This window comes from Schistocerca nitens, chromosome 2 (assembly GCF_023898315.1).
Source record: "Schistocerca nitens isolate TAMUIC-IGC-003100 chromosome 2, iqSchNite1.1, whole genome shotgun sequence".
NCBI classification, from domain to species: Eukaryota; Metazoa; Arthropoda; class Insecta; order Orthoptera; family Acrididae; genus Schistocerca; species Schistocerca nitens.
The window spans coordinates 965,200,164-965,215,880 of NC_064615.1; the positions used below are offsets into that span (position 1 = coordinate 965,200,164).

General features: G+C 42.1%; 1 protein-coding gene across 1 annotated transcript in view; it reads left to right on the forward strand.

Annotated features, from left to right (window-relative positions):
- The window catches only part of LOC126237286 (UDP-glucosyltransferase 2-like), a 107,887-nt gene extending 92,515 nt beyond the window's left edge, over window positions 1-15,372 (forward strand). Inside the window, exon 7 of the mRNA XM_049947232.1 lies at window positions 13,011-15,372. Within this exon, the coding sequence (XP_049803189.1) occupies window positions 13,011-13,290 (280 nt within the window). The 3' untranslated portion in view covers window positions 13,291-15,372. The remainder of the gene's footprint in view (window positions 1-13,010) is intronic.
- The last annotated feature ends 345 nt before the right edge of the window (window positions 15,373-15,717 follow it).

Consider the following 15,717-nt stretch of genomic DNA (forward strand, 5'->3'; position numbering starts at 1 on the left):
ACCGGCCGGCGCAGACTAATAATTACAGCTGTTACTAGTAGTGTGTTTTAGGTTGATTCGTATGTGGGCCTAAGCCATTAAAGTTTATTTTACCCTGGGTTGCAGGGCAGGTACTGAAGTATGGATGCACGGAGGCAGTCGTAGTCCGCATTGCCATGCAGTTGCGACCGCACGGACAACATCAGACAGTAAATCAAGCGATGTGTTGGCGGGAGGACTGTTAAATGCAAAAGAATAAATAAATAAATAAATAAAAATAAAAAATACAAAAAGAAATACTCACTGAAGTTGGTACATAGTAAAATACAGTATCTGTACCAATGCCCCTAATATTCCATATAAATTGGCCTTGTCATCTGACAAAAGCATATCGTAGCCCCTCCAAAATTATGAACAGCCAATTAGTAACTTACGATGTTAAACAAGAATGGTAATTAACTGAGTTTATTACATTAAGATGTGCAATAAAACATCTTACAAACATTGGAAATATCGAACTATTACGTTAGCATATTTGGATAAAGTGTCGGAGCTCAGGTTCTAACAGTCGTGTTCCAGTATAAAACAATAATGTTCGCTAAGTCGTACCGTGATTCCTGAAATAGTAATAAATAAAGCAATAGATGGATAGGCATTTCCGTCTGTGGCCAGAACGGAAAGCACAAAAATCCGCAGTTAAATCTTCAGAGTTAAGCTTGAAAATTAGTTAGTGAAAATAATTTGTCCCTACGATTCGCCTTGCTGTAGCGGCTAGAAATGCCGGCGGATGCTGAAGCGGCTAAAAAAACCAGTTATTGGTTTCGCACCAACAATTCTACTGAGCAACTCAGCCAGAAGTATTTCTAGGTCGCCAGCTTATCTGCTCGAACAGGCGCTCATGTGCTTGGCTGATGAGGGGCGGAGAAGTAGTCTGGCAGCTTAGGGCCCTGGCGATGAAGTGATTTTGTTCGTGTACTGCCGGAAGGGACGTCTCTGACTTTCAAGTTTTCGTTCTTTACGTCGTTTTAGTTGGCTGAGCTACCGATGTTCTCAGCACTGACCATCCGAAAGGTGCCTTTCAGGAAACTGGTCCCTCTCTGCCTCTGATTTCAGGTGGTTGACAAGTAAAGCGTTTCCTAGTATTTGGTGCTGAAAAATAGCGCCCTGCTCTTTCTGTCTTTTTCTACAGCGAATGAGATGGTCCTCGACAGCGTAGGCGTCTGTTTGTAACTGCTAAGATATTTGCGTTTGCCAGACCTGGCATCTCTTACATTGTGTTGAACATTCGCTTTTTCGCAGAGCTTGGGTCCTAGCAGTTCTCACGCTCACACAGGTAGCCTGAATGGTTCTCACTGCACATTTCGATCTTATTTGCTGCGGGCGTTTTATTTCTAAGAAGACTTGTTTTCTGCGTTTCGCACACCAAAGCACCGTCTCTGGACCGGCTGTTGTTATGCTGTGTGCCTACGTGACCAGATCGCACCTGCTCGCTTCTTCAGCAGATTTCTCATACACAAACAGCAGTTGACCAGCGTTACCTGGTGAAACGTTGTTGTGATGCCTCGTGTAAGGTGCAGAAATGCGTACCGTCACGTTTAAGACTTTGATAAAGGTCGGATTGTAGCCTGTCGCGATTGCGGTTTATCGTATCGCGACATTGCTGCTCGCGTTGGTCGAGATCTAATGACTGTTAGCAGAATATGGAATCGGTGGGTTCAGGAGGGTAATACGGAACGCCGTGCTGGGTCCCAACGGCCTCGTATCACTAGCAGTCGAGATGACAGGCATCTTATCCGCATGGCTGTAACGGATCGTGCAGCCACGTCTCGATCCTTGAGTCAACAGATGGGGACGTTTGCAAGACAACAACCATCTGCACGAACAGTTCGACGACGTTTGCAGCAGCATGGACTATCAGTTCGGAGACCATGGCTGCGGTTACCCTTGACGCTGCATCACAGACAGAAGCGCCTGCGATAGTGTACTGGAAGACGAACTTGGGTGCACGAATGGCAAAACGTCATTTTTTCGGATGAATCCAGGTTCTGTTTACAGCATCATGATGGTCGCATCCGTGTTTGGCGACATCGCTGCTGAACGCACATTGGAAGCGTGTATTCGTCATCGCCATACTGGCGTATCACCTGGCGTGATGGTATGGGGTGCCATTGGTTACACGTCTCGGTTACCTCTTCTTCGCATTGACGGCACTTAGAACAGTTCAGATGTGTTATGACCCGTGCCTCTACCCTTCATTCGATCCCTGCGAAACCCTTCATTTCAGCAGGATAATGTACGGCTGCATGTTGCAGGTCCTGTACGGGTCTTTCTGGATACAGAAAATGTTCGACTGCTGCCCTGGCCAGCACATTCTACAGATCTCTCATCAATTGAAAAAGTCTGGTCAATGGTGGCCGAGCAACTGGCTCGTCACAATAAGCCAGCCACTACTCTTGATGAACTGTGGTATCGTGTTGAAGCTGCATGGGCAGCTGTACCTGTACACGCCATCCAAGCTCTGTTTGACTCAATGCCCAGGCGTATCAAGGCCGTTATTGCGGCCAGAGGTGGTTGTTCTGGGTACTGATTTCTCAGGATCTATGCACCCAAATTGCGTGAAAATATAATCACATGTCAGTTCTAGTATAGTATATCTGTCCAATGAATACCCGTTTATCATCTGCATTTATTCTTGGTGTAGCAATTTTAATGGCCTGTAGTGTATGTATAAGTTTGATAAGATAAAGCACTTGTAAGGGAAACAAATCGTTTGTTACAACATTGCAGCATCAGTAAATCATATAAAGCCATCAAAGTCTCTGAAAAGTGTATCATGTGACACCAGGACGCTAAACCACCGAAAGGAGACACGAGAGCAGCATCGGTAGTGTCAGAACAGAAAGGAGAGACTTAGGGCGTCCAGAGCGTTCGACATAAGAGTGACGAGGGCGAAAGATGTGGGAGTCATGTAGTTAACAGGGTGGCCCACAATTATGTATCAACTGTTTGATTTACTGTAGTATTTTTAATTTTGGAGAAGAGTTACGATGCAGTCTGAGAGTGGCGATAGCGGCCACTGGACTTAAAAATGATTAGTGTACGACAGAAAACATGACGAAACGTTGTCTCTGGAACAGCGCTTGTGTTGCGTGCGTTTGTACTCTACAAAAAAACATTTAAGGGAGGATGAGACAGGGGACGCCAGTCGAATTTGAAGGAAATGGTGCCTCTGGGTTAACAATCGCCAAAATAAACAATAAATCTGACGTTACTGGTAGTGTTTTGCAAGCGAGGAGTTGAGAAGGGATGATAGTAGAGTCGCTTGTTAGATGCCGTTAAATCTCAAAGGTCTACATCCAGTGATCTGAGCATTTCACGCATAACATTGTACGGAATAATGAAGAATCAGAAATAAAGCCATTTCACACTCGTCTGATAAATGATAGGATAGAACTTGGAGTGTACAGAGAAATGGTTGGGATTTATGAAGGTTAATCGAGGTTTGGAAGAGGGCATCGAGGTGTTTGAAATGACAAAGTGTATCGACGTCAAATACACAATTTGGCCAAACCACGGGATGTTTTGACAGTAGAGTCCACAGGGTACCGGTCCATGCAAGGTGCTCGTGTCAACGTTCCTCTCCTTCTCCAGACATGTATCGATTTGGCTGGTGCTTTGGTGGACTACACCACGGAGAGCAGAACGTATTAGATTAAAATACTTGTAAGGAAAAGAACCTACATCTACATCGATACTCTGCATATCACACTTCAGTGCATGGCAAAGGGTTCAGCGAACCAGCTTCACAATAAATCTTTATTATTCCACTCTCGAACAGCACGAGAAAAGACGAACACCTAATTTTTCCGTGTGACCTTTGATTTCCCTTATTTTATTATGATAATCGCATGCGGAGGAAACAGTTGGTGATAGAAGGTCCCTTTGTTTTAATGATCTCCACCCCAAATCCCGTATCATGGGTATCATATCCATGACACTCTCTCCATTATTTCTCAATAATACAAAACGTGCTGCTCTTCTTTGAACTTTCACGATGTACTCAGTTAATCCTATCTGGTAAGAATCCCACACAGTGCAGTATTCCGTAAGAAGACGGACAAGTATAGTGCAGGCGGTCTCTTTAGTAGACCTGTTGCAACGTCTAAGTTTTCTGCCAATAAAACGCAGTCTTTAAATCACCTTCCTACAACATTTGCTATGTGTTCTTTCCAATTTATGTTGCTCTTAATTGTGATTCTTAGGAATTTAGTTGGATTCACGGCCTTCAGATTTGATTGCTTTATCGTGTAACCGAAGTTTAACGGATTCCTTTTAGCACTCATGTGAATGACCTCACACTGTTCATTATTTAAGATCAATTACCAAATTTCGCACCATACAGATATCTTCTCTAAATCGTTTTGCAATTTGTTTTGAGCTTATGATTACTAGACGATAAACGACAGCAAACAGCCTAAGACGACTGCTCAGATTGTCTTCTAAATCTTTTATGTAGATAAGGAACGGCAGAGGGGCTATAACATTACCTTGGGGAAAGCCAGAAATCACTCTGTTTTACTCGATGACTTTCCGTCAGTTACTACGAACTGTGACCTCTCTGACAGGAAATCCCAAATCCAGTCACGTAACTGAGACGGTATTCCACAGGCACACAATTTGATTACATGCTGCATGTGAGGTATCGTGTTTATTTTCAATTTATGTTGCTAGTTTCCTTGCCGCAGTGCTTGAAACATCATATACATAATTATGGGACACCCTGTAATGGAAACAGAGTACTGAGGACACAAGATAGTTGTGACACTTGAACAGCAAAATTATCGAAGAAGTTTTATTTTTAAAAAAGTGACGAACAGAGCGAAAAAATGTGGTGCAATCTCTAGTAAGGTTATACGATAACAAGCGGCGTCGGAAACGAACTGGGAATAATAAGTGATAACTCAAAAGGAATAACTGTATGTGTATTATTTCATTTAATAACGTATCTAGAAAAGATCGACACCCTCAATCTGAGATTGCAATCACCTTAACGGTGACAAATAGTAGATCATGCGCATGTATAGCAAAACACAGTTTCAAAATAAGGACTCGGGAATTTCAGTGATCCAGATTAAAATTTACGTGTTGCAGGTTCTTTCACGAACATTGCACAGCAGTCAAATTACGTCTTATGAACAGATATAAAAATCCGTCACACAATACACTGTTAAAAACTACCACTTAAAAGCTCGAAAACAGTAAAAATCCAGTAGCAGGCACGTTATACTAGACTTTCCGTCCCAGGATTTTAACAGACAGAAACAATATAAAACCTTTATAGCAAAAGGCTGCCTTACAGCATCACACATTCAAAATCTGTTCTATATGCTCGGAAATATCATGTTAACAGTCTGGTACAGTGGTGTAGCGTCGAATGCTTCACGAAACTACTGGAATACAGAACATGAATGAGACTACACGCATTGTTCGCTGGACATTGTGTATGACAAGTCGGCCCGCATTTCTTACGACGGACTATTTCTTAAGTCCTGCTGATTTATGGACTCAAGCTCTTCTCTTTAGGGCCGGCCGAAGTGGCCGTGCGGTTAAAGGCGCTGCAGTCTGGCACCGCAAGACCGCTACGGTCGCAGGTTCGAATCCTGCCTCGGGCATGGATGTTTGTGATGTCCTTAGGTTAGTTAGGTTTAACTAGTTCTAAGTTCTAGGGGACTAATGACCTCAGCAGTTGAGTCCCATAGTGCTCAGAGCCATTTTTTTCTTCTCTTTAGAATACGCATTATGATTGAGATTAGAATAATCTCTATAACTCTGCGCAACCGTGCTATCGGTTTTCTTAAGTACGGCGTTAATCTGCTTAGTACGTCAATAGGGATTGTGACTGACACGAGTAGCAATCAGATTACATAGAGATATATAAAACTGCGCACTTTGTCCCAGTTTCCACCAGCATAAGTGATTGTTAATTGTATTTATTCGCCTTCTTGCAGGCAGGGGGATTTAGCTAGCTGCATTGTTATTTAATATGTTTACAACTTACATATTCGTTATTTGTTAATTAAGGTTTTCTTCAGAGTTGCAAATAATTTATTAGTTACTAGTTTCGAACTTTTCGTTCTTTCGCAAAGCTGGTTGCAGGTGATGCTCCAAAAACGACCAGCTTTGCGAAAGAAGCGGCGACACTTTCTGCGCAACCCATCCATCATTTTGCACGACAATGCTCGGGCGCATGCGGCGCAAGCTGTAGCTGCTCAGTTCGGTCGATGTGACTGGGAAGTACTGTACCATCCACCATACTCCCCGGACTTAAAATCCTTGTGACTTCGATTTGATTCCGAAGATGAACTGTTCCAGGGATTCGACAGACAGTAGACCGCTCCATTCGCAACATCAACAGAACAGGCTCTGCTAACGGTATACTATGCCTTTCACATCGTTGGCAACGGGCTCTACGCTGGTGACTACTTTGAAGGACAGTAACAGGTGCAAACATGTGACTCTTTTGTATCGGTTGTGTATAAATAGTTGCCACTATTTAAGTTCCAACCTACGTATTTGGTCTTCATACATGCTTGACCTCTTCACATTTTTCGAATAGACGCAATCATTATGACCAATGCGATACTCTATTTGCTTCACAAGCTGCGACATCGTACTGAGTGCATCACATGTTTACTTCGCTTTCATACGTTTTACGCATGACTCTAGTATGTTCTTGTTTCTTCTGTATTCATTTCATAGACTACATTAATCAGACAATGTGGTTCATCCACTGTTACGGAATTTCATCATTCTTTTCTTGCAACGGAGTACCGCAGAGTACGAGGGGCCCTGCTGGTCACGTGCCTCCAACCACTTCCCGCCAGTCCGGAATTCTGGCGTTAGCGCCAACAGAGGGCGCTGATTATGTGCAGCACTATGTTTTCTTTCATTTGTGGCTCCGTTAGCGATTTGTTTTATGGTTGTTTAATATTACCCGGTACGTGATCAACGGTGTTTAATATTTATGTCATTATCTAGAATATTGGCACTAGAGCACATGTCAACCACTGTTTAACTCTTCCTCTTTTTAACAATATTACTTTTGTCGTGTTCTTCTTTTTATTGGTTTTTATTACTGTGATGCCTTTTATACGGTACAAGCTTATTACAGACTTCAACTTTTGTATCCCCCTTTATTTTCGCTGTTTCACTTAATTATTGAAAGCTAGTGTATGTCGACATTAGCGACATCTGGTGAACTTACAACACAAACGTCTTGTGGCTACTGTACGGCAGTTTGTCTTAAACAGTAGTACTACTGACAACATGACTCTTGCATGTGATGTTATTTCTATGTATTTGACGATGCTGGTGCTGATTCCGCATCTAACATTTGACGATGCCACTATGGCTGCAGTACATTAGAACTTTGTTTTTGTGAAACAGATCTGATGATGGTCATTAAAGACCGAAACCGGTAATCTGTTAACAAAAAGTTTGTGACCATAGACGTAAATTAAAGGAAACTCTATTCGCTGTTTAGTCAGGTTGGTCGCAGTTTTATTACCAGTTTCTCCAATTCTTCCCTTGGATATATCGTAAGGAACTAATTCGTACGGATTTAGATTATGTCCTTTACTCATCTATAATTTGTGAGATAATCAGATTTGTAATTTCACGTCTCGTGTCGTTTTACATATAGTCTAACTTTGTCAATAAATCATGATTTCAATTACTCCTCTTTAATTTCAGTAGACAGACGTACCTCCCCCTCCCCCCTACACCCCCCCCACCAGTTATTAATTTAATACAAGATGCGTAGCTAATGTCCATTTGTCAGTGCCACCCACCTTTCCCGTTTCCTTCTGCATACCTCATCAACATACGTCTGTATTGTAGTGGCGGAATTGCATATTGATAGGGGATGCTTGATACAGATCATTGACTTAATACGAACGCGTATTCCCTCTCATAACGCCAGTGGCAGCTTACATTGCCTTTTGAAAATATCATGCGATTTGGACATAAGATTTTTGGCTTTAGGGTATGGTTTGTCACGCTTACGGGTAGGGGAATTCTTAGTCTGACGATTGTCTTCACAGATTTTGGCCTGCTCTTTGGTGTTGCGGTAGCAGTTGAGTAGTAGGTGATTTATTTACACCTGTCGTTTAAGAAGGATGATCTGTATGTATCAGTCGGAGGTGGAGTGCTCACTTGGTTGGGCACCCTTGCTTCTGCTTCAATCAAATCAGCAGAATGTATGGCACGTCTTGGCCGCGTCTGTGCCCCCGACGGCCAGTAAAATGGCTGGTGACATCCCATCCTGTGACACGCCGAATTATTTGACTTATAGTGGCCACACGAGTGTTATTTGAAGAACGTCGCAGCTTGAGTGTACACACAAGGACAGGTTATTGACAGTGTTGATACTAGAATTACAGTGCAGGCTACTAAAATTGCAGCACCACGTAGGGGGCAAGAATAAACGTCAAATCTGCACCAAGTGTACTACGTCTTTGCTTATGTAAGTGATGAGCTTTCCAGGGTGACGACACAGAGTAGGAGTAAGCCAATCCAAATTTTTTATGTAAGGAAAGATTTCGCAGCAAGTTTCTAATTCAGAAATCAATTTTCAATGAAACTTCCTGGCAGATTAAAACTGTGTGCCGGACCGAGACTCGAACTCGGGACCTTTGCCCGCGAAAGGCAAAGGTCCCGAGTTCGAGTCTCGGTCCGGCACACAGTTTTAATCTGCCAGGAAGTTTCATATCAGCGCACACTCCACTGCAGAGTGAAAATCTCATTCTGGAAACATCCCCCAGGCTGTGGCTAAGCCATGTCTCCGCAGTATCCTTTCTTTCCGGAGTGCTAGTTCTGCAAGTTTCGCAGGAGAGCTTCTGTAATGTTTGGATGGTAGGAGACGAGGTACTGGCAGAAGTAAAGCTGTGGGGACGGGGCGTGAGTCGTGCTTTGGTAGCTCAGTTGGTAGAACATTTGCCCGCGAAAGGCAAAGGTCCCGAGTTCGAATCTCGGTCAGACACACAGTTTTAATCTGCCAGGAAGTTTCATATCAGCGCACACTCCGCTGAAGGTCTCATTCTGGCATGTTTCAATGTTGATTATTTGTGCGAAAATTGTGTTATGCCTCGCATAAGAAGGAGAATCTCCTACCAGCACGTGTAGAAAGTCGACAGCGGCAGGATCATGGTCTATCGAGACAGCGGTTTCTCGTTCCGCGATACTGCTGCTCACGTTGCCAGCAATGGAAATGATGGGTTCAGGAGGACACCGCTCAACGCAGTGCAGGACCCCAACGGCCCCACGCTATTAGCGCCCTACAATCTAGGGAAACAAAATTCTACACACCACGAAGGAGCTATGCAAATTGGTCACAAATTGATATTCATGCAAGTACCGACGGAAAATGCAGAACTGTAAACTTAGGCGGCCGATGGACGAATGTGTGACGCTGCAATGCAGTTTCACTGCGCAGCTGGCACGGATAAAAATGCAGGACATGTCGATACCAGGGCATTAGGTGAATTTCACTCCGTCTACTAAGTTGGACATTACTATGCCTCACACACAGGCGCGTGAACAATATACACAGATGGAACTTCCTGACAGATTAAAACTGTGTGCCGGACCGAGACTCGAACTCGGAAGGAAAGAAGATTGGGTTTAACGTCGCGTTGGAGCATACGCTCGGAATGTGTCAAGCATGTGGAAGGAAATCGATCGTGCCATTTCAGAGGAACCGCCTAGAGGAATTTAGTGATATCACGCAAATCCTAAATATGGTTGGCCGGGCCTGTGTTTCAACCAGAGTGCGGGTCTAGTGTGCTAACCGCTGCGCCACTTCGCTCGGTTCGAACTTGGGAACTTTGCCTTCCCCGGGCTGGTCCTCTACCGACTGAGCTACCCAAACACGACTCACGACCCTTACTCACAGCTTTACTTCCACCACTATCTAATCTTCTACATTCCAAAATTCACAGAAGCTCTTCTGCGAAAGTTGCAAGACTAGCAGTCCTGGAAGAAATGATATTGCGGAGACTTGGCTTAGCCACAGCCTGGGAGACGTTTCCAGGATGAAGGAGAAGAGGTACTGGCGGATGTAAGGCTGTTGAGGACATGTCGCGAGACGTGCGTGGGTAACTCAATCGCTAGAGCACTTGCCCGAGACAGCGGTTACCTGATCCAGTAGTGCTTACATTGTGTACTCAATGATACAACATATCAGTACGCTAGGTGATGGGCCCGTAAGATTAACGAATGCAGTCCCACGACGTTTGTTCTGCTCGATGCCTCCACAAAGGGCTGGTTCGAGAACAAACTTCGCTACAAGAGACTTATCATTACCGCCCCCTCCCTCCCCCCTTTTCTCTCCTACAATTTCACCAGAGTCAATTTACACTCTCAGTTGTGATACGCAGTGTATACAGATCTTGCATTTGTATGCTCCTGGCATCCCTCACAACCTGTCGCCCCAAGTTGCCGCTACTAATTGCGATACGTCCTGTAAAGAAATCTTACAATTGTGGCGCTTCTGGAATCCCTCACAGATGGCCACCCGTAGCGGCGGCTTGTGTCACTGGGACTTAAATGGCCCTGCCCCAACACGCATATACATCCACAGTGATTTTATACGCAGCAACGCGATTCGACTGAGAAGACGCTACCCAAACACTATGGGGCACTATTCCGATCGGTGTTGTTATTGGGGGCTCCGATGTCGACGCGTCTCTAATACAGCGTCAAGTAAGCCGCAAAATTGGTTGCACTGTCGATACAGCTGTTGCACGGAAGAGAATTTTCTGAGCCTAGATACATGAACTGGCTGTACGACCCTGCACGACCAAACATACGCATTCTAATACATATTTCATCGAATGGGACGGAAATCCTGATGCTGTGTTCGGTCGTGGTCTACCCACTGCTGCCAAATCGCCGAAAAGTAGCATCTCTCCTATTCAAATATCGAGCGATTCGTCGACTGCTCCAAACGGCTTATTTTGAGTCCAACTACACGTTCTCTCTCAAATGCTCACATCTGCATATGTTGAGAGAATGAAAGTTTTGCGCTTTAACAGAGTGCGCGGTGATATGAAACTTCTTAGCAGATTAAAACTGTGTGCCAGACAGAGCTTCGAACTGGGGAACGTTGCCTTTGACAGTAGGATTTGTATTTCTTCCATGTTGAGGCCGATGGCTGTGCCCTGTCTTCTAGGTTTTCGTGATGATGTCTTACAACAGTGTAATGTAAGACCACGTGTTACCCGCTCTGTGCTGTCCTACCTCGATCTGGAGGGTATTCAACTGCTACACTGGCCACAGCGTTCTGTAGATCTTTCACCATTTAAATCATCTGGTCATGAGTTGCCAAAGATTGGCATCCAGCGATTACGATTGACTAACACGGAATGGAATCACCCCCCGGAAATCAGTCATGTATTCTACCGACTAAACCGTAAACACTCAGTAAATAAAACTATATTGTATGATATCTTCCCTTATGTTGCAATTTAAATGACCATCGGTGTATGTTTCAACCGAGGTGCTAGCGCTGTGCGGAATGAAATACGGATGCCATCAATACAAAATAAATAGGGGTTTCAAAAAGTAATATCAGAAAAAACTGAAAAATGTACACAAATAAACGCCACAAAAGTCATTTTTTCCTTGCAGAATGCCAATAAACATTTCATTACGTTGGCTTTTCAGATCATTATGAGACTAGAACATTCCATATGCAATAAAAATGCTTCTCATTGCCTGTGAACTGTACCCAGAATTTCCAGACTTATTAGGAAATCTCGAAATCTGATATTTTGATTATGGTTAACAGTATATAACAGTATATAACAGTATATAACGTAAATTAACTGATTTCAACAAATGAACTCCATACTTGGCAGTGCAGCTAGTGCTATTCTACTATAAAGGCCTATATAAACAAAAAAAAAAGAATTAATAGAACTGCAGATCTTCATTCTTCAATAAAAAAGTGGTAATTCTGTCACTTCTGTCACCCTTTCCAGCTATTAACACCTCATTTATTTTGATAGGAACACTAGCAAAACAATGCTAATGCCTCTTAGGATAAATTTATTGAGATGAAAACCTGTTTACACATGATTTTACACTAATTACATCAATTTATGCAGATATTCAAAATTTGGAAACAAAGATTTTTACATTTCTTTTGAATAACGTTCCATAAGACCACCTGAAGCATTTCGAACACTGTTCACATTTCCCTATCTTATTTTGGGAGAAAAACTTTCAGTAAATAGTGGATCTTCAACTGTACTATCCTCGCCATCAGTGTAGCTTATATTTCATATCTGATTGCATCTGAACTTGAGTTATGTCCCTGTATCTTCAGTTTGTCAGTCCTAGCTGACCTTCACTAATTACGCTATTCTTTCTCCTTCTGTCGTTGTTTGGCATTCTTCCATTTTCTTGGATACTCTTAGAGATATCTGATCTTATTTTTAGCTGTAAGGTATGCATTGTACAAAATGCGCTGTACATAGGTTGTCATAAATTCGTACCTGGGATGGACTGAAGGATCTGTAAGGTGTTGGATTTAGAGCTCTAGTTGTGCCTACTCCAAACGAAACGAATGCAGCCGAATCGCTGCCACAATTAAAATGCAATATTCAAATGCTAGTCTTTAATTATCACTAGTTAACCAATGAAAAACATGCCATACATATCAATAGAACTCTTTAATACTGAGTACACACTACAGCATCTACCACGAATACTGGTTTTGAAAGTCACAGTGTGTAAATCTATTGCATCACTGTCAAGGGTCAACTGAATTGTGCTCAAGAGCTCTGTACACTACCTACAAGACAGTTGCATCATGTGTAGAAATCAAAGTGGAATGCGATTTTGGGAAAGGGGACGGATTTTATACACTTTACCTTACTTGTTTGTTTCTTATTGTCATGTAGTTCAAATTTCAATTCAAGAGACTTTTGCATCAGCGCGCCATACTGGTATTCTTATTTCTGTCACAGGTACAGAGAGAACATGAAGACATTGTCATCGATATTTCGCGAGCACCAAGTGGACTCTGTGGAGCGCGCCGTGTGGTGGGTGGAGTACGTGATACGTCACAAGGGGGCCCCGCACATGCGCAGTGCAGCCCTCGATCTGCACTGGTGGCAGCAGCTGCTGCTCGACGTCATAGCCTTCATACTGCTCGTAGTGATTGTGACTGGTGGCGGCATCTTGTATCTGGTTCGCCGATTATTTGTCACACTGAGAAGCAGTAATCTGAAGCAGAAGAAACATTAATGTGTATTCACATGCAGCGAGAAGTACACTTTAAGGTGACCTCGTTGTCCACATACACTGGTACTGAGAATCAAGGACGTGTACATATATCATTGGGTGGGACGTATTCCCTAAAATCGTTTACATGATTATGGCTCTCGTTCTGACTAAGCACTTGTGGCACAGTCCACTACACCTGTTATCTACCACATATGTCAGTACACAAGCAAGCTGTTGAACTGGAGATATGGGTGTCAGTACTGACAAACACTACTGGGCGTAAAACACAAAAATCAACAAAAATATAACAAGTTTCGAACTGAAGTTGACATAGCAGGCTAGTAGTAAGAACTAATATCCCTTTATTTGGACATATGTGAAAACATATGTACATCTGTCTAACAATTTGATTTGTTTTATTGCATGGAGAAACAAATTCTGTAAGAATTTAACTTTTATTAAGTTTAATAATACTTTCCTTTGTTAATGTACTTTTGTTATTCACTAAATCCAGTAAAGTTTTGTCATATTTTTTGCTGCATTTTAATGACATGAGGTAAGAGATCAAATGATACATCATTATGGCAGTTTTCTAATATAGAATTCTTAGTTCGTAACTAGAATACAAAAAACCATGCTACGACATCAACTCAGATTCATCATCTCGTTCATATGATTTGTAATATTACTATTATTTACGATTACAAGGCAGCTTATTGCAAACTTACAGTCAGATATTTATTAATTGTTGTTTGGGTCACACCCATCCACAAACTGTGGAATATCTGGTAAAGGACATGATTTCTGCAGCTAAAAAGAGTGTTACCAACTGAAGTAGTTAGCTGTGTGAGGATTTCCTTCTTCAGTGTATTTATAGTGAGATGTGCTGGCGAATACACACAACATAAAAAGATATCTTCATTTCACTCTATTCTGTCGTTCCTATATTACTTTAAAGAAAGCAGAACACTTTAAAAACTACTGTAAAACATCCTGAATAAGTGCTTATAACTCAAAAGATTACTAAAGTTTCAGTGATACAAACATGTAACAACTTTTTGTACAAAATATACCAGTAATGTTAATGGGTGTACAACTCAAAAATCAACAAAAAGATTAAACGTTTTGAACTGAAGTGAACATAGCAAGGTCGCTGGAAGAACTAAGATCCCTTTCTTTGGACAAAGAAGAAGTAAAGGAAATTGGCTGAAATCCACATAGTTAGAGGAATGCATAATTGCTGAAGCAAATGGCACTTCTCTATAACAATTGATTAGCTGCTTCACAGCAAACTGCACAGTTACATTCATTATAGCCGATTTTATTTTATTTTAGACCATGAAAACGTCTTATTGAATATAATTCGAATGTGTGATTGGTGCAATCCATCAAGCTAAAACACTGGTTGTGCCTCACAGTATAACATTTAAACGGAGATACTTGACTTTCAAGCTAATTTTCTCTGTTTGATCTATTATCTGTGAGAAGTAATTATTGTTTTAAGTCTCAATAACGTTTCCAGCATGAGATTTTCACTCTGCAGCCGAGTGTGAGCTGATATGAGACTTCCTGGCAGATTAAAACTGTGTGCCGGACCGAGAGTCGAAATCGGGTCCTTTGCCTTTCATGGGCGAGTTTCATATTAGCGTACACTCCGCTGCAGAGTGAAAATCTCATTTTGGAAACATCCCCTAGACTCTGGCTAAGCCATGTCTCAGCAGTATCCTTTCTTCCAGGGGTGCTAGTTCTGATGGTAAATTACTTGCCCACAAAAGGCAAAGGTCCCGAGTTCGAGTCTCGGTCCGTCAAACAGTTTTAATCTGCCAGGAAGTTTAAGTCTCAACGACATTGTATGAACAGATACTTCAGGACTGATTGACTTTGCATAAGTTATAAATTTTATTTGCCCACATGTAACAGTTCTTCTCCACAGCTGAGAAGTATTACGAAAAATTGTATATGAATTACTTGTACTGTAAAACAATGATGTTCATTCAACCAACTCTAATGATTCTTCTCCACAGGGAAGAAGTATTGCAAGAAATTATGTGTAAGTTACTTGCATTGTAGAGCAATAAAAATACTGTTCCTGCCCCAATGAGATCCAACAGAAAAAATAAACATAAAATATGAAGTTTCACTATTATTTAATAGTTATTTCGCTATGAAAAGATGCATTACCAGAAACTACCTATTGTACTAACGTAATCATTCATAAGACCTCTGGCAGCCATTTTGGTTCATTTGCATAATATGTGTGTGTGTGTGTGTGTGTGTGTGTGTGTGTGTGTGTGGATTTTTTATTTTATTCTGTGTTAAGGAAACAAAAGAAAAATTCGGAGTAGGTATTAAAATCCATGGAGAAGAAATAAAAACTTTGAGGTTCGCCGATGACATTGTAATTCTGTCAGAGACAGCAAAGGACTTGGAAGAGCAGTTGAACGGAAT